The sequence below is a fragment of the Trachemys scripta genome, chromosome 11, assembly GCF_013100865.1.
Source record: "Trachemys scripta elegans isolate TJP31775 chromosome 11, CAS_Tse_1.0, whole genome shotgun sequence".
Taxonomy (NCBI): domain Eukaryota; kingdom Metazoa; phylum Chordata; order Testudines; family Emydidae; genus Trachemys; species Trachemys scripta.
The window spans coordinates 39,790,355-39,816,533 of NC_048308.1; the positions used below are offsets into that span (position 1 = coordinate 39,790,355).

Consider the following 26,179-nt stretch of genomic DNA (forward strand, 5'->3'; position numbering starts at 1 on the left):
TACTCTGCCAGCCTGGGGATGCCAGTGGATAAGGTCCTGTCTGGCCGGCTAGGCAGCTGTGTTCTTGATTGCCCAGGAGAGGAGCTGGAGCCCAGTGTTTCCGGAGCGCCACATCCTGAGCGTGCTGGGCCCAGCCAGCTCTAACCCAGCAGCAAGTGTGAAAAATTGGGATAGGGGGTGGGGGGCAATAGGAGCCTATATAAGAAAAAGCCCCCAAAATCGGGACTGTTCCTATAAAATCGGGACATCTGGTCACCCTAGCCACCACACCAGGCCAGTCCCCACTTCCTGAAGCCTCTGGGCAGGGGTGGCTGCTCGCTCATCACTTTGCCATGGCCCAGCTCCCACAGCACAGAAGAGACTGACCGTTGATGGAGGCGGGGGGAGGCAAGTGGTCACACTTCACCACCACCGAGCACAGGCTTACAGGGCCAGGAGCACTATCAGTGCTCAAGTCCTTCCTAAAAAAGGAATACCGGAGCAGCGGCCCAGCATGTTGCTGCATGACTCGAGTGCTGTTTGTGAGCCAGGGATTTGTGAGCTGGCTGGCTGGCGAGGGTTGCTCAACCCCATCCAGGAACTAAAATCAGGGAAGGGGTAATTACTGCAGACCCTGGGACAAGAGAAGGCCCCACTCCCGGTGAACTGCACATACTGGTTCAAGAGACTCAGGTGACTTAGGGTATGTCTATACCCAGCCGCTAGTTCGGCAGCTGGCAATCGAACTTCTGGGTTCGACTTATCGCGTCTTGTCTGGACGCGATAAGTCGAACCCGGAAGTGCTCGCCGTCGACTGCGGTACTCCAGCTCGGCGAGAGGAGTACCGCGGAGTCGACGGGGGAGCCTGCCTGCCGTGTCTGGACCGAGGTAAGTTCGAACTAAGGTACTTCGAACTTCAGCTACGTTATTCACGTAGCTGAAGTTGCGTACCTTAGTTCGATTTGGGGGTTTAGTGTAGACCAAGCCAAAGACAGAGGTTGTGGCAGAAAGAGCCAAGCTGAAGTGAGTGGGGGCCCTTGTTCTGATCCAGCTGAGATGAACCTTTGCCCATGGGGAGCAAACCTTTGCCCATGGGGAGCCTGCCAGGATCTCCACATGGAGGATGGGGGTGTTCTGGTTAGGCCAGAGCCACTGCATAATCACTGGAGCTAAAGCCCCACCCCCTGGGCTGGAGGGAGAGGGAGGTCCCTGATGGGGGCGGGATCAGCAGTGCAATCACCTGATACTGTACTGGGCACTTGCAGCCCGTCGAGGGGCACATGGGCCAGGAGCCTGGCCAGCTATTCCTCAGACCCAACCGGTGCAGGAGTTTACTTGAGCCTGCCATAAGGCGTCCAGCCCTGCTCTCGCCTGCCTAGCCCTGGTTACGGTTGGCTGAGGAGATGCTCTAGGTGTGTTTCTCTGGTTAGGGCCACTCTAGGCTCTATCTCTGTGGTTGGAGGCCTCCAGGTCTCCCTTCTGTGACTTGGCTGGGGTCTCTGACCAATGAGATGTAGCCTAGAGCTTAGTCCCCCAGCTTACCCCAAGGCTTGGAGCCAAGGCTGGGTCCTGCTACGTGGTGCTCTAGTCCTCATGCCACGCTCCAGACCCTGGAGCAGCAGCTAGAGCCCCAGGCATCCTGGGAGCAAGGGGTATGAGCAGCCACATTAGGCACCCAGCTATGGATCAGCAGCCCAGCCCCACCCCTTTCCCAGAGCAGTCAGCTGCAGGAACAAGTAACTCAACCATGGCCTTCCACCCAATCCAAGATGAGAAGCAAGCAGAGACCTTTCAGCTGTAATAGGTTTGCTGTACTGCCTCTATTCACTTACAGCTGTGCAAGTCAATGTAAAATCTGCTGTGTAGCTCCAGTAGGCCAAGTGAGTTGCATGCCCCAGGGGCTCCTTGCATTCTCCAACTGCTACCAACAGGTTCCCTATATGGAACCCTCCCATCCCCCTCTATTTCAGAGACTCTCTGCAACCATGGGCAGTGTGCGCACCACCATTTCAATCCCCCCACCTCCCAACCAGCCTTAAGCATGAGCTCTCCTTCCAGGCCAGGGCCTCGGGGTGCCCGCCCCCCTTCCCACCTTCTTCCTCCTGGCAGGGTCTTTGTGTGCCCTCCTTTCCTCCCACTCCAGCTCCATCACTCCATGGGGCCCACTTTCTTCCTCCCCATTTCCCCACTCTGGATCCCTGCTTCCACCACTGCCCACCCAGTTTCCAGTATTGTCAACTTCAAGACAACAAAAGTCATGACCGAACCCCCCAAAATCATGATGGGCCTAAAAACCATGATTTTGTAAAAAAAAAAAAAAGACTATACTGTGTTGTTTGGTCTGTCTTTTGACATCCCGTGTGTGTGCGTTCACTCTCCCAGATTCATTGAGTAAGGTGATTTTGGCCCCCACTGCAGGAGCTCTCACCTTGACATCTGCCTGTTCTCTGCTCAGCAATTAATCCTACACTCCCATCTCCAAACCACATCTGTTCCCTCACCAACCCGCTGCATCCGCCTTGCCAACCCTTTGCCATCCGTTCAGTGCCCCAGCCTCACCTCTGCTTCTGCTGGGTTCTTCACACCCCCCCCAGGTATGGGGGGCTGCAGTGGGGCCTCCTCTCCCCCTGCCAGGTTAGGGAGGCAGCTCCAGGGGTTTTTCACCCCTTCCGTCCCTTCCCTGGCTAGGTGCTGCAGTGAGGGAGGGGGGAGGAGGAGTACCCCCTCTATTGCTCATGGGTGGGGGGGAAGAGAGCAGAGCTGCCCTGGGCTGCTGGGCTCTTTCTGTCCCCCTGCCTCCTTGTGAGAAGGGCTTCAGGTTGCTGAGGGGATGGGAAAAGAGCGCTTCCTGCTTCCCACAGCACCCATGATTGGTTGTTCTGTCCTAGGAGGCAGCAAGGCAGGTGGGGAGCCAATCGGAAGGCTCACATCTGCTAGCTAACTGGAGCTTCTTGTGTCGTTGCCAGACTGGCTCCATTCCCAACTGACAAACATCTGTCACAAGAGAAAAAATCCCATGAGTTGGCAACATGGAGTCCCCCCACCACACTCCCTGGGTCCCTGCTTCCCTCATCACTCCACGCCCCACATACTCCCCATTGATTCCCTACTTTCCCCCATCCTCATCATTTAGACCCCAATCCTCTGAGTTCCTTCTTCCTCCTCCACTCCCCCTGGTCCTTGCTTCTTCCACCACCACTGCTCAACCCTTTAGTTCCCAACCCTCCTACCCCCCTTACCCCTCTGAGTCCCCATTGCCCTCCCCCAAATCCCCTCTTCCCTCACTATAAACATTCCCTGTAAAGAGCTCTCCTTTTTATTTCTTCTTTTTTTGTTAGATTCCAGGCTACAGATAATGTCTCTAGGCAGCAGATTAAGCTGCTGCCCCTGATACATGGAGGCAGCAGCATGGGGCAACGGAGAGATTGTTCTGTCTGAAGCACAAGGCAGTTTGGGCCTCCTGCTTTTCCTGTGAATCTGGCTTTTCTGGTGTTCTGATTTGTACCAAAATAAATAGTATTGTGCCCACTGACGCTTAGAACATTCCCTGCAATTTTGAAATGGATTGGTTGGTGTTCCAAAGTGATCTTTTTACAGACTAAGAAATGCCACTAAGTTAAGCATCAGACCTTGCTTTGCTTGCTCCATAAATGCAAATCAGAATGGTAACATTTGACATCCAGTGTGCACCCACTTTGCACTTGTGTAAATCATTACACACGTGCAAGGCAATGGAGAATCAGGTCCAATATATTTGAGGAGGTGAAGACCTGATATAGTCACATATTGCACTTGGACAAATCTGGTCTGCCATTTTTTGGTGATGAGTGAGTCAGAAACCTTAACATGAAAACATGTGGTTTGTTTGTTTTTTAGGGCTGTGATTACAACAGTACAGAAAATTCCAACAATTCCAATCAAAATTCACTGGAGTACCAGTCTTATAGAAATTGTGAAAGCTGAGAAAATAGTGCTTGTAGGTTTACTAAAACTTACTGTGGTGTGACTCTTGGTGTTAACCTGCTTAGAGATGTGCAGTCAGACTCTACACTGTTGGATGGAATAATATTGCTTTGTCACACTCAGGAGCATTTCTAGAGAATAAAATGTGAATACATGGAGTGGCTGTATCATTGGTACTGCTGAAAGGCTGATAAGAAGCAATTTGTATGCATTGCTCTTCCCTAGATTGATGAATTATTTATCATTTTTGGTCATTTCCCCTTCATATGGAGGGGAGGGCAGAAGTGTCAGGGTCAGTATTGAACAATTTAAGCCTGAAGCAAATATAGTTTGGTATATTTGTAAATAAGTAGTGGATTCACCTATTCTGGCCACCTATATTTGTGTAACTGTAAATTGCATTCTGTCCTATGTACAAGCAAATAACTGTACACATTTTTGGAAAAATTCATAGAAAGTTATTAATAGTACTGGAGGCTTTGCAGAATTTCATTAGTTTTTGTTTTTTAAGAAGTGCTGAGGAGCTCTTGCAAAATGTTCTGGATGCTGATTAAAGAATTTTGCAAATAAAATAATCATGAGAATTTGATGGGAACCTTAACAAGTGTCAGACTCCAAGCTACTTAGATTAGGAATGTTCTACCAAAAAATTAACAGAAATATAAATTGTCTCTTTTCAGTCAAAAGTCATTCAGTATATTCCGAGTGCCAAAATATCACACATCATTCAAATAGCTCAACAAGAAATAAGTTGATATTTTATTTTGTGAATATAAATGTGAAAACAAAGGCATTGAATATATTTTCATTAATTTAAAAGAAAGCACAGCACAATGTGAGATTTCTAATAGCAAAATTTAATAAATTAATATATGCATGCCAGATAAAAATACAAAATTACAATTGAAACAACAATAAAGGAAATATTGTACAGTGTTGCAGATTTTACTGCAACCACGATAAAAGGCGTGAAGAATTACTTAAAGTGACAAAGTACACATTTTGTTTCTGTTAAAAACAAATCACTACATGTTAAAGAACTGAGAGAAACCAGGAAGAAATCACCCAAGAAAGTGGGAAAACAATGATAGGAAATGTCAACATACAGCCAGAAGCCCCATTTCACAGAAATCATTCTTTTTTAGTATCAGAAACCAATTACATAGAACATAAAAGCAAATTCACAATAGGTTTACACTGAGAAACATGCTAAATTACAATCACATACTATCCAGAACAAAGATGCTTATAAAAGATGCTGCACCGGTTCTCTTGTTTCTTTTGCAGAAAGATCTTCATCAAAACAGGGAGAACAGGAAGCCAATCATGCAATCGAGCTTTAGATTTTTGCTTTAAACATGATAAACACCCAGGATAACTAGTACTGGAAAATGTGTTAACCTTTTTTCAACATCAGCTGAATGGCACTACAGAAGCGACACTGAGTTCCTTCATTTTTATCCTGTATACATCAAAAGCTCTAGCAAATATGGAATTCAGCTACAAGAGCCAGTTAAATTACATTAAAATATTCCTTCCTCCACAGAATATTGTTGTTTCCTTTTTTAGAAAGAACAAAACAAAATATTCAAAATAAAATGTCTTCATTTTTTATAAGCATCTCCACCACAAGTCTCTGGTAACGGATATCATTCAGTGCAGCCATTGCATCTAGTTCTGGTGCTCGCATAAGGGTTGGTCCAAAAACAATGCCAAGATTCTCTGCATTCATAAGATTCTCCTTTTCATGAAGGGTTACCCTGTAAAGGAGGACAATGTTAAACACAAGGCATGTCATACCAAATATTGGTTGATGACACGGTGCACATCAACATGTGTCTGAAAACCCCTGGGCAGAGGGGAGGAGCAAAAAGTGCATTCTTTACCTTTCCCAAAAACCTGTGGAGAGACTGCTTCACAGGCCCTATGTAGGGTGTATGGGGGGATGTTCCTACAAATCAGAACATGGGTGCACAGTAATGCTACTTTTGCCATTTATAAACGTACTGAGGGCCATTTAGGTGGGAAGGCAAAACTTAGTGTAAAGATCCTCTTTACAGGACTATAATAAGATTACCAATTTAAAATTCACCACAAATGCAGTGTTCCCACTTACAGGATAGGGGAAATCTGATCAAACTGTTTCTCTCTCATGCATTCTATTATAGTCACATCTGAATTCATTTGATATATACATTGCAAACTAACCATGTCATGAAGTAGTCAACTGGACTATGGGGGGTGAGATTCTCTCCCACAGGCACAAGTGATGCAAATTACATCCCCTGGCACAGACAACAGCAGCAGCACCTGAACGGGGACTCACCCTGGGGCTGCTTTAAAATCCATCAGGGCCGCATTGGAGCCTCATTTGTAGAGGCCATCTAACAAATATGCTAAGTCAGTGCTTTGGCAGGCTTACCCCACCCCTCCTTGGTTGCATCACACAGCTCTTGGGTCCCTAATAGAGTGGGGTTATAAACTGCTAGTGCAGCTTTGCCACCACTTGTAGCAACTTCCTATTGCTGGTTATCTGGAACGTAGGGTCCACCAGCTCACCATCTGCTATTATATTAACTTTGGGTGGACCACAGAATATAATTGACCACGTATGCACACAGAGCAGAATATATAGAGTATTCTCAGACAGTATACGGTTAAGAAGTGCGGAGACACAGAATAAATGTCTCCCCAAATTCTGGTTACCGGCATAATAGTAGTAAACAAAATGCTGTCTAGAGACACTAAACTTCTGCTTTGGTTTATGGCAGTTAATTGCCTTTCTCAATAAAACAAATTCAGATTTGTAAATGAGTTTGTTCGCAGACTAAACAAAGGACTTAATATACACTGCTGCTTTACTATAAAACAAATCTCCATAAGGATTCTTGTAAATGACTAAATATCCATTGGTAGGAAGTTTGTGGGTTATAAAAACACTTAAATTCTTTCACATTGCTGAACTATCTAATCTCCTATGCTGAATAAAATCCCTTCAGGCTTATACAATAGTTGTCAGAATTTGATGTCCTCTTTTTTTGACATATTATTCTGGTATTTCCAAAACCCTGCTTCCTAGTTTATGATTCCAAATAAAAGATCAATGGCTAATTAACTAAATTTTGCAAAAAGCGAGTGAGCTAGCTGTTCCCTCACTACAACTCTTTTCAGTAAGTATATTAAACAACAGAAACTAAAAATAATTGAAATATTATAAATTGTGTTGCCCCTTCCTCCTTATACTTAGCAAATGCCAGCAGCGTAAGAATTTATAAATTGATCTGCTAATCAATAGATCAGCAACAACCCTTGAACAATAGGATATGAAAAATCAGCTTTACAAGTAGTAAAGTTTGCTTTTTAACTACTTTGCTGCTGGTCTTCCATTCCTGAGGCTATACTAATACATTCATTTGAAGTTCCATTGAAATAAGTGGACACTGACATATCTGGTCCAGAACATGCAGCAGCCCTGGGGTTGCATTTTGCTGGACATATTGAGCAGACTCAACAAATCCTACAGTGCAACTGTGTTTTCACTAAAAAGACTTAAAATGAAGCTATTTATACAGCAAGAAATGATTATTCATGACAATAGGTACATGTTGACAATAGGTACATGTCACAAATTAAAATGGGCACAGTAGTTAATATGCCAATTCCATTTTTTACTCTGTGGTTTCGTATATACTTTGACAACAGAAGGGGAATAGTTTCTTGCCTTGTAGATATTTATAGTACCTACAAATAGAATAAAAATTGGTTAGGCATATTACTATTATTTGCATCAAAATTGTGGGTTTTTTTTACTGGTCTAAGTCCTTAAGGCCTATGGAGAGTGCAGAAGGTGGGAGAAAGCACAATGTCTGTCTATCTGTTTTAGTGTATTTTAATACTCTATTCTTTTAAGACATACAGTAACTCCTCGCTTAATGTAGTAGTTATGTTCCTGAAAAATGTGACTTTAAGCGAAACAATGTTAAGCGAATCCAATTTCCCCATAAGAATGAATGTAAATAGGGGGGATTAGGTTGCAGGGAAATTTTTTCCACCAGACAAAAGACTATTACACCTCTACCCCGATATAACGTGACCCGATATAACATGGGTTCACATACAACGCGGTAAAGCAGCACTCTGAGGGGATGGGGCTGCGCGTGCCGGCGGATCAGTGCATCAGGCTCCGACACGCTGCTCTGAGCGACGTGTTAAGGGTGGGAGGCGGGCGGGAGGGGGGTGGGCAAGTGGGGTGGTGAGTGGCAGGCAGGAGGGGGGTGAGGAGGCAGGCGGGTGGGAAGACGGCGAGCAGGAGAGCAGCGGTTGGGCGGACGGGGGGAGGCGCGCCGGACAGATGGTGAGGAGACTAATGGGGAGGCGGGCGGGTAGGTGGGGTGAGGAGGCGAGTGGCGGGCAGGAGCGCTGGGTGGACAGTGAGGAGACTAGCAGGGAGGGCTGATTTGTCCCAGGCCCCACACCCCTCTAGGGACGGCTCCGACACGCCGAGGGGTTGGATAAGGGGCAGAGAGTCTCGGGGGGCGGTTAGGGGACAAGGAGAGGGGGGAGGTTGGATGGGTTGGGGGTTCTGAGGGGTCAGTCAGGGGGCAGGAAGTAGGTGGGGGTCGGATAGGGGTCGGAGCCAGGCTGTTTGGGGAGGTACATCCTTCCCTACCCAATATAACGCGGTTTTACCTATAACGTGGTAAGATTTTTTGACCGCGTTATACACGTATATATATATATATATATATATATATATATATATATACACACACACACACAGAGTATAAGTTTTAAACAATTTAATACTGTACACAGTGATGATGATTGTGAAGCTTGGTTGAGGTCAGAGAGTGGGATATTTCCCAGGGAATGCCTTACTGCTAAATGATGAACTAGCAATTGGCTGAGCCCTCAAGGGTTAACTCGTTGTTAATGTAGCCTCACACTCTACAAGGCAGCATGAATAGAGGGAGGGGAGACAGCATAGCAGACAGAGACAGAGACACACACACATGGTATATGAGAGAGAGAGAGAGAGAGAGAGAGAGAGATGCGCATTTAAGTATGCTGACCTCACTTTAAGTACACTGCCTTGTTAAGTAGATCAGCAAGCTCCCTCCATCCTGAGCCCTGTCGTGTGTCCCCACCGCTCTATGGAAGATGGGATAAGTGGGGTGCAGGAGCAGGGGGAGGGGGACACCTTGACAGCCCCTCTCTTCCCCTCCACCCCCCACAGCAAGCAGGAGGCTCCGTGGAGTAGCTCCAAGGCAGAGGGCAGGAGCAGCACATGGCAGTGGGAGGAGGGACAGCTGAACTGCTGGCAATTGATGGCCTGCTGGGTGGCTGCCACACAGAGAACTTGGGGGAATGGGGAGCTGATAGGGGGGCTGCCGGTCCACCCTGGTTCCAAGCCCCCACCAGCCCTGGTTCCAAGCTCCCACCAGCTAGCTCCAACGGGCTGTTCTTCCTGCAAGCAGTGGACAAAGCAGGCGGCTGCCAAACGACATTATAAGGGAGCATTGCACAACTTTAAACGAACATGTTTTCTTATTGATCAGCAACGTAACAAAACAATGTTAACTGGGAGGACGTTAAGTGAGGAGTTACTGTATTTAAGTTTGTTTTTTCATTCTGCTATAACAAATGACACTGGAGAAATTGTAGTGCTGTGTTAAATTTACAAAACAACTCAGAATTTGCTTTATAGAAGCCTCTACAAGGCCCCAGATACATCTTATGGGGCTTACACAGACTTGTGTAGAGGCTGCAGATTGGTCTTTGTTTCAGATGAATTTATCTAATTTCTTTTAAAATAAACCACATACCTCTTTAAATGTGCCATGAGATACCTTAAGGTTTCACAGTGTGCAGGTGGCAGTAGTTTCAATGCTTCATGAAGTGTTTCCAACTGTTCATCAGGATCCATGCTTTCTGAAACAGAAACATTTAAATATCAGTGCAGACAATGCCAGACTTCAAGCAGAGAAGTAGAGACATGGTAGGTTTGGGGAGTGAAGGTCTGATGACTGAAGGTCATCAATGTCAATGAGCTTTGGTTTTGCTTTAATCAATGTGCCTCCCCCTTTTTCTGGAAGGTCTCTTTTGGAATGACTCTGTCACAACAGTTTCCATGGCCTTCCCAATACACTGTCAAGAACAACGTTAGAGGAGAAGAGCTGTGATAAGCTGTGACGTGAATTCCTGTCCACTAGTAACTGAACTGAGTCCACCAAGACATTCCTCATAGGTACTGAAAAAGCTGTCAAGATAGTAATTTGGACTACTGACTTGGACTACTGACTTAGTTTTGCACAAGTGACCTAGAGGTGAAATTCTGGTCCTACTGAAGTCTATTCGAGTTTTGCCATTGACTTCAATGGGTCTGAGATTTCATCTCTAGGGGTCCTTTATCTCATTACCAATCACTCTCATTCTCAGTAAAATAAAATTAAGGCTACTTTGAATTATGACATTGTCAGGTAAATAGGATCATTCAACACTTGGTGACAGGAAAAGAGGTTACTCATCCTGCGCAGTAACTGTGGTTCTTCAAGATACTATGAGCGCTCTCTTGGTGTGTGTGTGTGTGTGTGTGTGCCCCAGGCACCCTCAATCTGAGATTTTTATTAGCACTGTCCATTTAGCCCTCAGATGCGCTGTTGGTATCTTCATGCCCTGTACCCAGGCTATATCAGGCTGCCTGGATGAACTGCCCCCTCAGTTACTTCTGCACCACCGCATCTCAGGAGAAACTCTGAAGCAGAGGTGAAGGAGGGTGGGTAGTGGAACATCCATAAGGGGACACATCTCAAAGAACCACACTTACCGCACAAGTTGAGTACCCTCTTTGTCTTTGAGTAGTGTCCCTATAGGTGCTCCACTCTTGGTGACTCCTGAGCAGTATCCCCAGTAGGAGAAAGGGGCTTCAGAATTGAGTTCCAGCACAGGGGAGAGAACTGCATTGCCAACTGCAGCACCAGACCTGGACGCATCAACCAAGGCACAGTATCTAGGGAAGTTATGTACCAAAGACCATGTACTGGCTTTGCAGATTTCTGGAATGGGAACATTTTCAAGGCGAGACATAGATATAATGTGATCTAGTTGAGTGTGCTGAAACGCTGATAGGGGGTGGAACGTTGACAGCCTGGTAGCAAGTTATAATATACTCAGAAATCTATGTAGAGAGTCTCTGGGTAGAAATGGTGAAACCCTTACATCTGTTTGCAATCAAAAGAAATAGTCTATTGGATTTACGAAATGATTTAGTTCTTTCTAGATAGAAGGATAACACCCTTCTTATATCTAGAGTGTGGAGAACAGTCTCCCGCTTGAAGTATGTGGTTTTGGGAAGAAAACGGGCAGGTATATGGTCTGATTTAGGTGAAATTCGGAAGTTACTTGAGGGAGAAACCAGGGGCCACAAGGACACCTTAACCTTGTGAAATGTTGTGAAAGGGGAGGTCTGCCGTTAAAGCCCCAATCTCTCAGACTGTGGGCTGAGGTAGCTGCCACTAGGCTGTTTTCCTTGATAAATTCAATAAGGAGCAGGTGGCCATTGGTTCCAACAGGGGGTTTGGGAGGCTTTTGAGAACCATATTCAGGTCCCAAGCAGGAGCAGAAACCTTTATCTCTGGGAAGAGATTCCCCAAGCCTTTCATAAATTTTGTGGTTGTGGAATGAGCAAGCAGAGAAACCTTCAATGGCAATATGAAAGGCTGTCAGGGCTGCCAGGTGAACTTTGATGGAATTGAGGAACAGTCCCTATTTCTTAAGCTGTAGCAGGTACTCCAGAATGAGAGGACGTGGGGCAGAATCAGAAGCAGCATTGTGGAGTTTCAACAGTGGCTGAATCTTGTTTACTTCTGAAGGTAAGTAGCTCTGGTGGAAACTTTTCTACTATTTAACAATATGTGTTGTGCCTCCGTAGAGCAGCATGATTCTAGCCCCACAAACCATCCTGGAACCACGACTTAAGGTGAAGAATGCCCAGGTTGGGATGCGTCAGGTGTCCAGTGTCCTGAGAGAGGAGTTGAGGGATGGCTGGAAGATCTGCTGGAGGATAGAGAGTGAGGTGAAATGGGTAAGAGAACCACGGTTGCCTCAACCACACTGTGGCTCTGAGAATCACTCTGGCCTTTTTCTGCTTGATCTTGATCATCTTGAGGATGAGAGGTGCTGGAGGGAAGGCATAAAACAGTCTGTCTGTCCAAGGCAAGAGGATGCGTCTCCCAGTCAATTGTGACCTAACCCTCCCTCCCCCTCTTTGAGCAAAATAGGTGGCATTTTTTGTTTGTGGTTGTGCCGAAAAGGTCTCCTTCTGGAAACCCCCAAGTCTGAAAGATTCTGTGTAGAACCTGATAATCCAACTCCCATTTGTATTCTTGAGAGAAGCACCTGCTGAGTGTGTCATCAGTGACACTCTGTATGCCAGGCAGATACATTGCTGAAATCCTTATATGATGCTTTATGCACCAATTCCACAACTTTATGGCTTTGGTGCAGAGGGAAGGGGATCTTGTCGTTCCTGGTCAATTGATATGACTGATAGATCTGTGTCTGATGAGAGGTAGGAAATGCATACAGGCATTTCTTATTGTTCTCAGCTCCAGGAGGTTGATATGGAGGGTGGTCTCTTGAGGTGACCATTTGCCCTGTGCTGTCAGGGAGCCAAAGTGCACCCCACACCCAAGAGAGATGCGTCTGTGGTTAGTCACTGTTGGTGCAAGTTGGAGGAAGGAGACCCCCTACATAGTGAAGAACCTTCCACCAGTATAGGGAATGCTTCACCCACTGGGGAACTGATTCCTGCTTGCCTAGACTGTATCTGTTTGGCGACTAAACCGTTCTGAGCCACCCCTGAAAACAGTGGAGGTGTAATTTTGCATGCTTTGTCACGAAAGTGCAAGTGGCCATGTGACCCAGAAGTTGAAGGCAGTTTCTGACTGAGGTCTGGAGATTGTCAAGAATTGATTTGACAAGGCTTAATAATATTTGGAACCTGTCCACGGGAAGTGATGCCCTAGATGTCAGAGAAATACCACTATAGTCTGGTGAAGCAGGTAAGCAGCCACTACTGACAGAACCTTTGAGAATACTCTCAGAGCATAGAGGCTGAAGGGGAGCACTTGATACTGGAAATGATTCTAGCCTAACACAAATCAGAGGAATCTCTTGTGAAATGGGTGCACCGCTATATAGAAGTATACATCCTGGAGGTTGAGAGCTGAAACCAATCCCCTGAATCTAGACAAGGAATTATAGTTGCTAGGGTCACCACCCTGAATTTCTGGGGACTCATGAATCTGTTTAGGAATCTTAGATCTAGAACTGGTCTCCACCCTCTGTTCTTCTTTGGTATGAGGAAATAATTGTAATAGAAGCCCTTTCCCTTGTATTGAGGAGGTACCGGTTCTATTGCTCCTAAACGAAGAAAGGCATTTACTTCGTACCTTATTAGGGACTCGTGAGAGGGGTCCCTGAAGAGGGGCGGGGAAATGGAATGAGGAGGGAGGGAAGTACAGTGGATGGCATAGCCCGATGATATTACTCCCAGGACCCATTTGTCTGAGGTGATACTCTCCCCCGCATTCTGGAACTGGAAGAGCCTGTTGCCAAATGGGAGAAGGTAGGTAAAACACTGAAGCTGGCAGACTAATGAGGGTTGGAAATTCAGATCCTTGATGGTCCCATCAAAACTGGTGCTTTGATGATGCCTGTTGTGGAGCCACATCAGATGGGTTTAGAGAGTCTGTCACCCACTTAACAAGGTCCTGGAGCTGGCAAAAATAATTGGCTGCAGATGGGGGGCAGGGGAGAAGTATCAGGGCCTCATCTGGCAAAGAGGCCGAGATGGTGGTCTGACTTGTGGCTTCTTTAGTTGCCCTGGACTCTTGCTCCTCAAATGTTTCTTTCTACTGCTGGGGTGGGGAAGCTTGGGTCTCCCTATCGTCCCGATGGGATATGGTCAGGGCCCTAGAGAACTGCCAACAATAGGTTTCCCGGGGATCCTAATATGGCCTTTGAGGTGCATACAGGGGAAGGGATGGCATCCAGGATTATTAAAACCAGGAGTGATGAGCTTCTGGAGCACCTTCCATACCCCTTCAGGAGATGGGGTTAGTGTAAGGGTATACCAGAGTACCCTGCACTGAAGTGGAAGAAATAGAGGAACAGTCATCATCATCATCCTCCTCTTCTTTTAATGGAGGAGCTCCCAGAGAATGGGGCGGGGCGAAGGCACCAGAGATGTAAAGGGATCTGGAGATTAAGAAGTTCCCAGTACCAAGAGATGCTCAGTACCTGCTAACAATGGAGACTCTGGTTCAGCAGTCTTTGCCAGTTCCTTCTGGTATCTGAAATCCTGTGGTGTTGAGTGTTTGTCCTTATCCGACGGTACCAGAGCTGTGGAAGGCTTTGAGGTTGGCGCTGATGAGGTTGAAGACTTACATTGTACCATGTGGGAAGGGCACACAGAGTGGAGTCTGAGATGACGGTAATGACCCTATATGTTTGGTACTGTCCCCAGCTGACAATACCAAGGTCTTCCTGGAGCCCTGTTTAGTTTTAGAGCCTTGGCATTTTCCCGCATCCCTCATAATGGAGAAGCATTTCCCACCCATGGTACCCAGCCTTGAGGAAGACCTCTCAGAGGCCATAGATCTGGCTGGAGACAGAGGCCTTTATGAGGGGTACTGGCTGGGAGAGGAACTATATTTCCTTTTTTGGAGAGGTTTTGGAGGAGGACTCTAAGGATTTATCTTCCTAGGAAGAACAGGAGTACTTGTGGCACCTTAGAGACTAAGAAATGTATTTGAGCATAAGCTTTCGTGGGCTACAGCCCACTTCTTCGGATGCATAGAATGGAACATATAGTAAGAAATATACATACATACCCTGGTGAACGGGGCATGTCTATCACAAGGAGAATTTCCCCAGAGGGAGTCTCTATAACCAGAAAAGTTTTTAGGTTTTTTTTGTTTGTTTGTTTTTTACACAAATGCATCTGATGAAGTGGGCTGTAGCCCACGAAAGCTTATGCTGAAATAAATTTGTTAGTCTCTAAGGTGCCACAAGTACTCCTGTTCTTTTTGCGGATACACACTAATATGGCTGCTACTCTGAAATCTTCCTAGGAGAATGTTGCAGGAAGGTGGAAGGGGCTCTAGAGGTTCCTGGAGACTCACGTCCAGGGGGATCCCGACCTGGTTCTGAAGCGGGGCAGAGGGAACGCTCCATCATGAGGAGTTGAAGTATAACTTCCTGGTTCTTCCAAGCCCTAGGTTTCAGGACTAGGCAGAAGTTGCACTTCCGCAGCATGTGCGATTCACCCAGGCAGCGTGTCTGTTTCTGACTGGGATGGCCTCTTTACATGAGAGGCAGCATTTGAACCCTGGTGAACTGGGCATGTCCATCACAAGAAGAATTTCCCCAGAGGGAGTCCTATAACCAGAAAAGTTTTTTGTTTTTTTTTTTGTTTGTTTTTGTACACAAATGCTAAACAAATACTAAACTAAACTAACAAGACGCTCCAAAACTACCATGGTAGACAAGAAGCGGACATACTAGCTCCGTCTCCATATCAGGTGGTTGAGAAGGAACTGAGGGAGCGGTTTGCTTGCGCAGTCTGATATAGCCTTGGTACAGAGCACAAGAATATCAACAGCACATGTGTGGGCTGAACGGACACTGCTAATGAAAATCTCCTATTGAGGGTGTGTGGCGCGCACCAAGAGTAGAGCACCCACAGGGACACTACTTTAAGAAGATCATATCTTTCCAGTATGTGTAGTGAAAAGGAAACATTTGAGAAAAATGGAGGGGAAACTGAAACAAAGATCACTTAATACAACATTCTTATAATCTATGGCACATACTTAGTCCTGCTTTCATCTCAATTTATAGCACCCATGTGAAGCACTTAAGTAGTACTTAATTAATAACACATGTTAAAAAACAAAACAGAGAGAAAAAGGGGCAGAAAGAAAAACAGGAAAAATGTTATTTTATACTTACTTGCAGAATCTATAAATTTTGGGTAGGCATCGTACGTGATAAGCGGAATTGGCAAATCCCTGAAGTACAATTTAAGTGCACCAGTGATAATATTGATATCTTCATACATATTCACAGAAATATCAGCTTTTTCCCCATCTGTGTATAGAAAGCAGCTGACATTAATGTTTTAAAAATATAAATAGATCTAGATTAATATTCAATGGAAAAATCTATACTGTTTAGCAATTATTAAGATCAGCACAGCCACAGCTTCTGGAGTATGTAAACTAACCAATAAAAACTGTTATTTGACTGTGAATTTCACTTTTTCAGGATAAAGCCTAATGCCTTTTGTACAGAGACCAGTCCTTTTTTCAATCTCAGGTTAACAAAAAAATGTTATGCACAAACCCGTGTGACTGTTTTAATGGTGACTGTCTGTGTTGTAAAAATGTGTTGCAGATCAACTATATTTGAACATATCACTTTGCCAAAAACACATTTGTCAGCACTGAATGGGAAATGAGGAACGTTTGCAAAAAGGAAAATGTTTTTAGTACTCAGTCGCTAGGACAGGCATGTGCTCACCCTCTCAGAGCAGCAGTGCTATTTATTCTTGAGTTCAGTGGGCACTAGGTAAGGGCCTGAATTTGTTCAGCACCTCAAGCCCAGCTAGGACCACATAGAAGGCAGGTATTATTTGAGCTCTCTTTGTGTAGCCCCAGTAGCCTGGAGAGGCAAAAAGGGATGGAATTTTTGGCTCAGTAAAAAAAGAACATATGAGGAGGGAGCACCTTCCCGCCCCCGATTGCTACTGTGGGGTACTGCGGGTGGGAACTCCTTACTTCTCTCAATTGCCTTTGGTGGAAGAGGAAGGATGTTTAGCCCAGGGGTTCTTTATTATTTTGGAGCTATCATCCAGGGAGAGGGCTTCAAGTTGCACTGCTCCTTTAAGGTTCTTCTCCAGCTGACTCATGGTCCCACTGAGAGAGGAGCTTGGGGGTTCCCTAGTAAATCAGGGCAATAACTGAGAACGTTCAGTACTTTCCTACCCAATTACATCATTGCAAAGAGCCTAACTGTCATAGTCAGGCACTGTGGAGACACAAACTCTGCCGAAGGGAAAAGCCTGGGTTGCTTTTGGCAACCCAGGCCAAAATGGGATTTGTGTGTCTTTCCAAGGGGAGGATACCCCTCCACTCAGCATAATGACCAGCCTCTGCATCTGCAGAGCCCAACAGGCAGATGGAGCCTACGCTGAGGAACCCCTGAACTGAACAGAACCCTTCACAATGTGCCGGCAAAAAAGTTGCAGCAGATACTAAAGCAGATACCTCTGTCAAATGCCATTTTGACGTCTTCAATTAGGTCACTAAAGCCTGAAACTCTGTATAGTCCTTCAGAATTAAGACCTGTTAGGAGAGAACATTTTCACGTGATTAAAATTAGTATTAACTTTGCATCTCCCTTAAAACTGGCTTGTCCCTGGCCAGGTTCTTCACTTAAGGCAATGAGGCAACAAGGTTAGTTAGGTTTTAAAAGCTTTACCGGGTTTTTCATTTGGAATACAATTCACCCCATCCCTTTAACCCTGACCCTTACATCAACCGCATTGTTCGGCTCAGCTCCCAATCATTTTGTGTAATCATGTTTATGATAATGATTCCTGGGGGGTGAAAAAACAGATTAGCCCAATTACAAGCTAATTCTTTTTAATCAGCTAATTGAGATTAACATATTAGATGTACAGTAAATATTATAGAAGCAAACCATATATTCTAGTAAAGAATATTAAATATGGGCTGGGAGAACAAGGAAGATGAAATATGTAAATACCGACTAGTTTAGTTATTACTGTGTTAATCTTTCTGATTAAAATACCATGGGAAATATAAAGAAGAGGAAGATGCACATGTACATCAATAAGATAGGAGATCATCCAAGACTGGAGTTTAACAAGCATGTCAAAACAGTTATGTCAAAACAGTACTATATACTGTGCATCATAAAACACGCATTGCATCTGTCCATCTCTTATGTATTAATTAGAGAAGTCCTTGTAAGAAATTAAGTAATTTCAGCAGAGCTTTTAAAAAAAATCACAGATATTTGTGAACCAACAAATAACACCAAGTATGATATAAACTGTGTAGGATAATTGGCAGTCATAAAATGCCCCGTTTGAAACTGTTTTGAGCAATCATGAATTCAGCGAAAACCCAGATGACCCAGATCAATCTAAAGGGATTATCATTAAAGCAACCAAAGTCCATTAACGATGTCTTACCTCTAGATTCAATCTCTCTAATACACATGTCTACCACCATTGGCCTTTTAGTGATGTGTGCTTTTACTAGCGTTGTAAGGTCACAGCTGTACACTTTTTTGACATGCTTTAGATCTGGCTTGCAGTCATTTGGGACCATCTTGGAACACTGCTTGTGAACATTTAAACCACAATCTGGGAGAAAAAAAGAAAAGACAATTAACCCAATGTTGGGTGAAAATGTGCTGTAATGTTAATATAATGAAGTATGTATTACTTCTACAGGGTCTGATCCCGCAGACCTCATTCCTGTCAGGACCGCTCATGTGAGTAAGCGGAAAAGGACTGGTGCAGATTTTAAAGAACACTTAGTAGCTGAATACATTCCATTCTAAGATGCAAAACCAGACATTTCCTCTACTACAGGATTTAACAGAAATCAACCAACAGAAAATCAAATTGTCAAAGTCTACAATTCTTCGTCAAATTGCATAGGTTTTTACAGTAATTTCAATAGAACCCTATTAGTTTAATCCCCATTACATTCTGTAGGACTTTTCCATAGGGGAAGAGATCTATTACTCTGTCATGTTTTTCTCTTCTTATATTTTATATGTGACTATTTCATGATCTAATCCCTTCCCCTGGTCTTTATATTTATTTTAGGCTCAGGTTACACTACAAACCACTTTCGGCAGCATGCAGTATATGTATAACTACATACTGCAGTCAAAAGCACACTGCATCCACACTGTGGTGTGTAGCTACACGGGGCAGTGAAAGGCTCTGGCAGATGGGAGGCAGCAGGCAAAGGCTTCAGCTGTTTCCCTGCTGCCAGAGCCTCTCCCTGCTATCTCTCCACTTCCAGAGCCTTTCTTTCCCTGCTGCTTACTCCCTTCCAGAGGAAGGGCTTCAGCAGTGGGGGAGCTGGCAGGGCCTTTCACAGCTGCTGGAGCCTTTCCTTGTAGCAGGCAATGGCTCCAGCAGTGGGGAGTTGCTGGAGTATTCCCCTGCATAGGAGAAAGGCTCCAGCTGTTGGGATCTGGCAGCCTTTCCCCTCTTCCCCCTCCCCCCCCGCCGCCCGGTCCACTGTTGGAGTCTTTCCCTGCGAAGGAGAAGGGGACCAGCAGTGAGAGGTAACAGGACACTACACAGCTAAATTGGGCCAGTAGAGGATGTCTAGGTACATACTCTGGGTGTATACCCACATCCTTCAGGTGTGTCTTGACTGGCCTAAACCATGTTTCACTGTCTATGCTGCTGTTTATACTTGTACTATGAGGGCTATGCATGTATGTACACTACACACTGCCATAAGAGTCCTGCAGCGTAGACACACCCTTAGGGTTAGTTTGAGACATTTACTCTTAACCCTGAGCAGGGTAGGGGAGGAGGTATTACTTCCAATGTTGTTTCATAGACTGGGTTTTTGAAAGAGAAAGCCCAGAAAGCTGGCAATTCCAAATAATTCTATTTAAATTAAAATGAATTTGGGAAGAACTTAGTTAAAGAACAGTTCCACAGTTTCATCATAAACATTTTACTAATGAAGGTTTGGTTCATTTTAGAGTACAATTCAATTGAAATCAGATATGCAGAAAAAAACAAAAACAACAAGGAGTCTGGTGGCACCTTAAAGACTAACAGATTTATTTGGGCATAAGCTTTCGTGAGTGAGGTTTTTACTCACGAAAGCTTATGCCCAAATAAATCTGTTAGTCTTTAAGGTGCCACCAGACTCCTTGTTGTTTTTGTAGATACAGACTAACACGGCTACCCCCTGATACTTGACAGAAAAAAACATTCATTCTGTACAAAAAGGGGCCAGGCATATCTATCAACACTAATGCTCCATCAGTAGTAAAAAAGTAGGAAAACCAGCAATAATACTAAAAAGAAGCACAGTGAAGACAGGCTGAGCAATGCAGTTCCTTCTAAATTAATGGAATGTTCATATCCGTGATCTGAGTCCGTAAGTCTTATGCGATGATGTATGAGCAGCATTTTGCCTTGTCTAAAGCCCAACCTAGTCCCTTCTGACTTCACTGGGAGTTTTATCAGGTCTCTGCTGTCTTGCAGTAGGGACCCTTGTCTTGCAAGATGCTGAGTATCTTGAACTTTCATTGGTAACTGGCAATGCAAATGTCACCCAGAGCCCAATCCTACAAAGTGACATGCTGAATTGCCGTAGCATAACAGCACAGAGCCTACAGTGTTCACTCGCTTAGGCCTTGATCCAGCAAAGATTTCCAGTGTGCTTAACTTTCCTACCATGAGTAGTCCCATTGATTTCAATTATTCATTGATCTCAAGGGGACTACTCATAGGATTAAAGTTAAACATATGTTAGAATTTGGAGGTTCGGGGCCTTGGTGAAGATTTACAGTATCCCTTCCCTTTCCTCTGCTCCCTCCCCCCGCAAATATCTAGTGTCTATAGAGGAGTCACCTTTGTATCTGATTATCATTGGTTTTGTTGATATTTTAATTTACAGTAAATAGTCCACAGATGCTGTGGTTCTCCTTTATACAACGGCAAAAGCCAGTGTTTCTATCTTAATTTAATTCCAGCTCAGTCATTCATGTGCTATTACAAAAAGCACTTTGTTTTCTTAATAGGTTTGTAAAGCTAAAGAGTTTTGTCACTTAGAATTTATTGTAAAGTGCTCAATCTCTTGGTAACAATAAAAGTTCAACATGTCACATTCAATCAGTCAAAATTTATGAACCCTGTTCCAGACAAAATGACTGCTTACAATTCTATTTCACTCTTTAAGTGTAAGAATAGCTCCCTTCCATGAAGAAAAGAAAGTGGTCTTGTGATTAAGGCACAGGATGAGGACCCAGGAATTCTGGGTTCTGCACCCACTAATGCCACAAACTTCCTGTGTGACCCTAGGCAAATAATGTAGAGGACAACCTCCTCCTACACAGAAGACCCTGACCTGGCAGAACTGGCCCAGTGGGGCAGAACCAGAAGACTTGTGCAAGGAGAATGGCCTTCTGCACGCTGCGGAGTTCTGTTCTGTTGGCTTCCCTCTACCCCAACACATGGTGGGGGTTGGAAAAATTATTGGGGGTGAGGACATATCCACCAGCCACTCTCTTTCCTGTAGGGGGAATAGAACCTCTACAGAAAGTGTTGTGCTTCTGAGACTTCACAGTATTTGTGGCACAGCACCACTCTATGGCAGGAGGTTAGGGGCCTAACCCTTCCTCATTCAGGCTGTGAAGAACTCCAGAGCACAGCCTGGTCCCTTGCATGCTTTTAGGATTTGGTCCTTAATCATCCTGTGTTTCAGTTTCTCCCTCTGTAAAATGGAGGGACAAGGAATTTGGGCAGAGAGGGACAAGAGACTGACTGGACGAGGAGCTGTGGGTCTTTTGAGCACACATCTACCCGTGCGGATGGGAGAAGAGATATCTTAGAGCTACAGTATTGTGAGAACAAGGATAATTAATTTTTAAGTATACAAGAATGAAAAACACGTATTTACAAATGTCCTATGCTTGAATTAAAACAATCTTTACATTTCCTATGGTCATCTTAAGGATATTTGCATACAGCAAAGTGAATTTTATTAAAATGTTTAGCTTGCAGGGACCTATTCAAGCTGAAATTCATATTTCTAAAAATCCAAATTTAATTACCTGTGTTACTGCTAACCCTTTTGGTGCCCGCTTCAAAGCCCAATTAAGTCAATGAAAAGATTCCCATTGATTTGAAGGGGCTTTGGATCAGGTCTCATTAACACCAGAAATGTTTTAAAAATCAACATTGCTTTTCCATCTTTATGCTCTTCATTTTTTACACTTCATTGGTTCTCATACACCAAAACACTGCTACAAGCGTTAAAAACACTCCTGAGGAATATATCATGCTTTAACAGAAGTTTATAAAAGGCAGAGCACATTTCTATTACCATTATTATTATGCTTTGCAGACTTTTTTTATTAAAAAAATAACAAAAGCTACGTTTTTGGTCCTTATCTGAGATTGAAGTCCTTTGACAAGTCAAAATTAATTTTTTTGTAAGGTTTAAATGCATCATTTAAAACAAGAATAATGTTGCTTTTTAAATAAAGAAGTTGAAACGTAGCCATTTTGTTATGCTTTTGTCATAGGAAGGGTCCTTTCTCTGAGTTCACAATACTCTGTGGAAGCAGAATGGTATTGTTTTAGTCAGTGGATTTTCATTTTCAGGACTTGATGAGAATTTAAGTTGGTGATAGTTACACACCAATATAAGAATGACTGTTTGCTTATTCAAGCAAGGTAAAAAGTGCATGAGTAACATGACAGGCTGCCTTCCAACAGAGTACTGCAAAATCCCAGAGCAATCCATTGTTCAAACTTTCTACAGTAGCAATATTCAGCCTAAATTTGGGAGGCTGGAACACAGGGTATTGTAAGACAAATTACAAAAAATTAAAACAAATTGTCGTCTTTTTTTCTTAAATCCCAGAGTGCAGCACATCTGCTTTGCAACATCTTAGAGTCCTGCATTTTTAGGAGGGCCAAGAGAACGAAATCCTGAGTTGTATCGAGCACTCACTACTTCCACTGGCTTCAAATGCTCAGCACCTCTAGGGATCAGGCTCTAAAACCCATTTGCCATACTCATACAAGTAGTCCTGCTGATTTCAATTGGGCTACTTGCATGAATACGATTAGCAGGCTTTAGACCCAAGAGTTTGTTTTATTTCATGCTTACGGCCAATTTCTACTTAGTTACAATGAAGTAAATCCTGAGTAACTCAGTTTACTTCAGTGGATTTAATGCCGATTTACACCAAACAAAGGGTCTGATCCGACTCCTGTGGAGGTCCATCAGTGTTTTTCCATTGACTTCCATGGGAGTTGGGTCAGGCCCTAAAAGAAAAATTTGACCCTTATTTGTTAAAACCACACAAATTACATAAAGTAACATATTGCCCAGTAAAGTCCAGAATAAAGGAAAGATTTAAAAGACCATGGGTGAAATCAAGGCCCCACAGAGGTCAATGGCAAAACTCCCATTGACTTCAATAAGGTCATCATATAAGTGGATCATTTCATTGGCTGGATTTGTAGTTGAGTATAGGTTTCTTTTGTATGTTATTATCAAGCTGCAGCCATCCTTCAACAAAAAGTACATTTAGAAATTCATGAGCAGGTAGACTAGTTTACAAATTTCGGAATAAAACAGCCTTTATAGATGTTTTTGAACAAGTTTCAGGTAAGCTATACTATTTTTAATAGCATATTGATCTTACTCTAGGAGTCTGGATAGGCTGTGGTATTACTTTTATGAGGGATATTGCCTTTAGAAAAAGAGCCTGACATAGCCAATGCTTTTCTAGGAAGCTCAGAAAAAGATTTCACAATTTTTCTGAAGCAACTAATATTGACTTTAGTCCATTGAGCTGAAAGAAGAAATAATGTGATCATATTAATGCATGAGCAGAGCCCAAAAAATATATGCATATTAATACTGCCCTATGAGTACCCATTACAAATATTTGCTGAGAATAAAATGCACATAGCTATGCTATTGATTTGATTTAGTCAGTCCAGTTTTGCTTATGATTTACTGGTAAATGTGGCTGCTGAGCATGCTCTATTGAAACTATATCACATGGAATATACTTTATAATTATATTTATAAATTAAGATGAAAGACATTTATATATTTTGTCTTTCTGAGGGGACGGTTTAAGGTACTGAAAGATAGATTTACATTTTCCTCTAAGAGTTCCAAGAGAATCTCCATAGATTTATGATAACGGCAGAGTGGTGTGGGAAAGAGGCAGGAGGCCTGGGTTCTATTCTTGGGCCTGGCATTAAATCACTGTATCATCTTGGGCAAGTCACTTAAGACTTGTTCCTCAGTTTCCCCATTTGACACAAGGGGATAAAACCACTACCCACCTTTGTAAAGTACTTTGAGATCTGCAGGTGATGAGTGCTACGTAAGAGCTAACTATTAGTATTGCTTTAATGAGGGTGAACAGATATAAAGGAATTTGCCCCAATAAATTATTCATCAAATAGTAGCTTTCCTTTTATGGTAGTTAAATTCTCTTTTCTTTAATATAAAAATTAAAGTTTACTCTCTCTGCAGTGCACATAATCATTTACTGTTCTTTAGTTTTACGAGCATTGACAACTAGCATTTCTTGTAAATGCTATGATACCCATAACAAACACCATTTGTTGACATACTGTATTGATCTGACAGGAGCCTTAGTGCAACTACTGATCTGGGCTGCTCTTCTAAGTGGCACAAGGACAAAAACAGGTTTCAAGCATACATGATATGCCCCCAAACTGCCTTCCCTACTCCATGGTTCTCTGGTAATGAGTAGACTGTCTATTCTGCCAGAAAACCACCTCCCACCCGTGATGGCTTCTGACCACAAATGGTATCTGCATGAGTCTTTCTTTGCTCATGTTCCTTCCTTATGCTGTCCTTTAATGCTGATAGCCTGTGCTCTTAAATGTTAAGTGTACAGTGCAGGAGCAAAAGCAGTGTGCTGCAAGATGAATCTACCCTTGATTTCATGTATTATAGGGTCGTGGGAGAGGGGGAAATGTATTATAGGGTTGTGGGAGAAGGGAGGTAGAGAGGAAAAAACAAAACAAAGACAGACAGAAGTTGCTTGTGCACCTAGGGGAAAGTAGACGGAGAAAGAAGAGGGGCTTGACTGTATCTTTAAGGCACAGTTCTGAGTTGGTGGAGGAATGGAGGCTTAACTGGACAAAACTGAGTCTTAACTTTGGAAATAAAAAAATCATCTTGTTTCAAGAAGTGCAGAGGAGCAACAGATTAATCATGAAACCTTATCAGTCAAAATGGCAGCCACCTGCTCTTCACAATTCTCTCTCACAGGTTTTTTAGTCTATGTGAGACAAGTTCCTACTGGACCATTGTTTACGTCACAAAAACCGCCGGCACCACCACCTTCCCTATTTGGCAATCTCAGCAGAGAGGTACTGACACTGTGATTATCTCTGGACCTCATGCAGGAGGATGTCTATAATCACTCTTCTTTCCCTGCCAATCAACACACGGGGTAGGGACAATCTGCCTTGGAGAGATAATTATACTGTATATGGGGCATAGAACATAGAAGTTACCCAGGCTCTGTTCTGGCTGGAGATGCTGAGTTGTAATAAAGAATGAATAAGTACCGTTTTAGTTGCTATGGCTAGGCCTATACTACCCGCCTGAATCGGCGGGTAGAAATCGACCTCTCGGGGATCGATTTATCGCGTCCCGTCGGGACACGACAATCGATTCCCGAATCGGCGCTCTTACTCCACCAGCGGAGGTGGTAGTAAGCGCCACCGACAGAAAGTGGCAGAAGTCGATTTTGCCGCCGTCCTCACAACAGGGTAAGTCGGCTGCGATACGCTGAATTCAGCTACACTATTCACGTAGCTGAATTTGCGTATCTTAAATCGACTCCCCCCTGTAGTGTAGATGTACCCTATGACATACTAGCTAGCTGGTATGGCATAATATGTATTGTTGGGTCTATCCTGATTCTAGTTTATTTTTTTGAAGTATTACTTGTGCTCTTATGCCATAAATTAATCTATCTGCCAATGGCAACAATCTCCTTATGTTACTTTTTCTTTCCCTTCCTCCTCCTACTTTCTGAAATGGGTGACTTTTATCCTTATAAAGGGAATCCAGGAATGCCCTGCATTTTTATTCCTATGTATCTTACTAAGAGTAGGACTCAAAATGATTGAGTGTTCCCTGCAGTATTCATTTACAGCTGTAATAAGTATCGCTTTTGTACAACTAATAGATTCACCTTACGATCTGTAATTGTTTGCTTTAAAAAAGCAAACTTAGTAAAAAGTACAGACTATTATAATCAGCACAGTTTTGTTCCTAAAGCATTTTCAATAAAATCATCACACAGATCACAAGTCTGGAGTTTCCTCGGAGTAATACAGAGACCAGTTTGAATGTTAGAGGGC

At 43.8% G+C, this 26,179-nt stretch overlaps 1 protein-coding gene across 8 annotated transcripts in view; it reads right to left on the reverse strand.

The window, feature by feature from the left end:
• Window positions 1-4,797: 4,797 nt before the first annotated feature.
• Window positions 4,798-26,179, reverse strand: part of CHN1 (chimerin 1) — a 156,040-nt gene continuing 134,658 nt past the window's right edge. For 6 of the 8 annotated variants that reach the window (XM_034785637.1, XM_034785634.1, XM_034785635.1 and 3 more), the window contains 5 exons: window positions 18,227-18,400; window positions 17,274-17,351; window positions 15,958-16,095; window positions 9,768-9,873; window positions 4,798-5,702 (listed from right to left, as the gene is read on the reverse strand). In XM_034785637.1, the coding sequence (XP_034641528.1) occupies window positions 5,531-5,702; window positions 9,768-9,873; window positions 15,958-16,095; window positions 17,274-17,351; window positions 18,227-18,400 (668 nt within the window). In that variant the 3' untranslated portion in view covers window positions 4,798-5,530. The remainder of the gene's footprint in view (window positions 5,703-9,767; window positions 9,874-15,957; window positions 16,096-17,273; window positions 17,352-18,226; window positions 18,401-26,179) is intronic. The other 2 variants (XM_034785640.1, XM_034785641.1) reach the window with 1 other exon arrangement.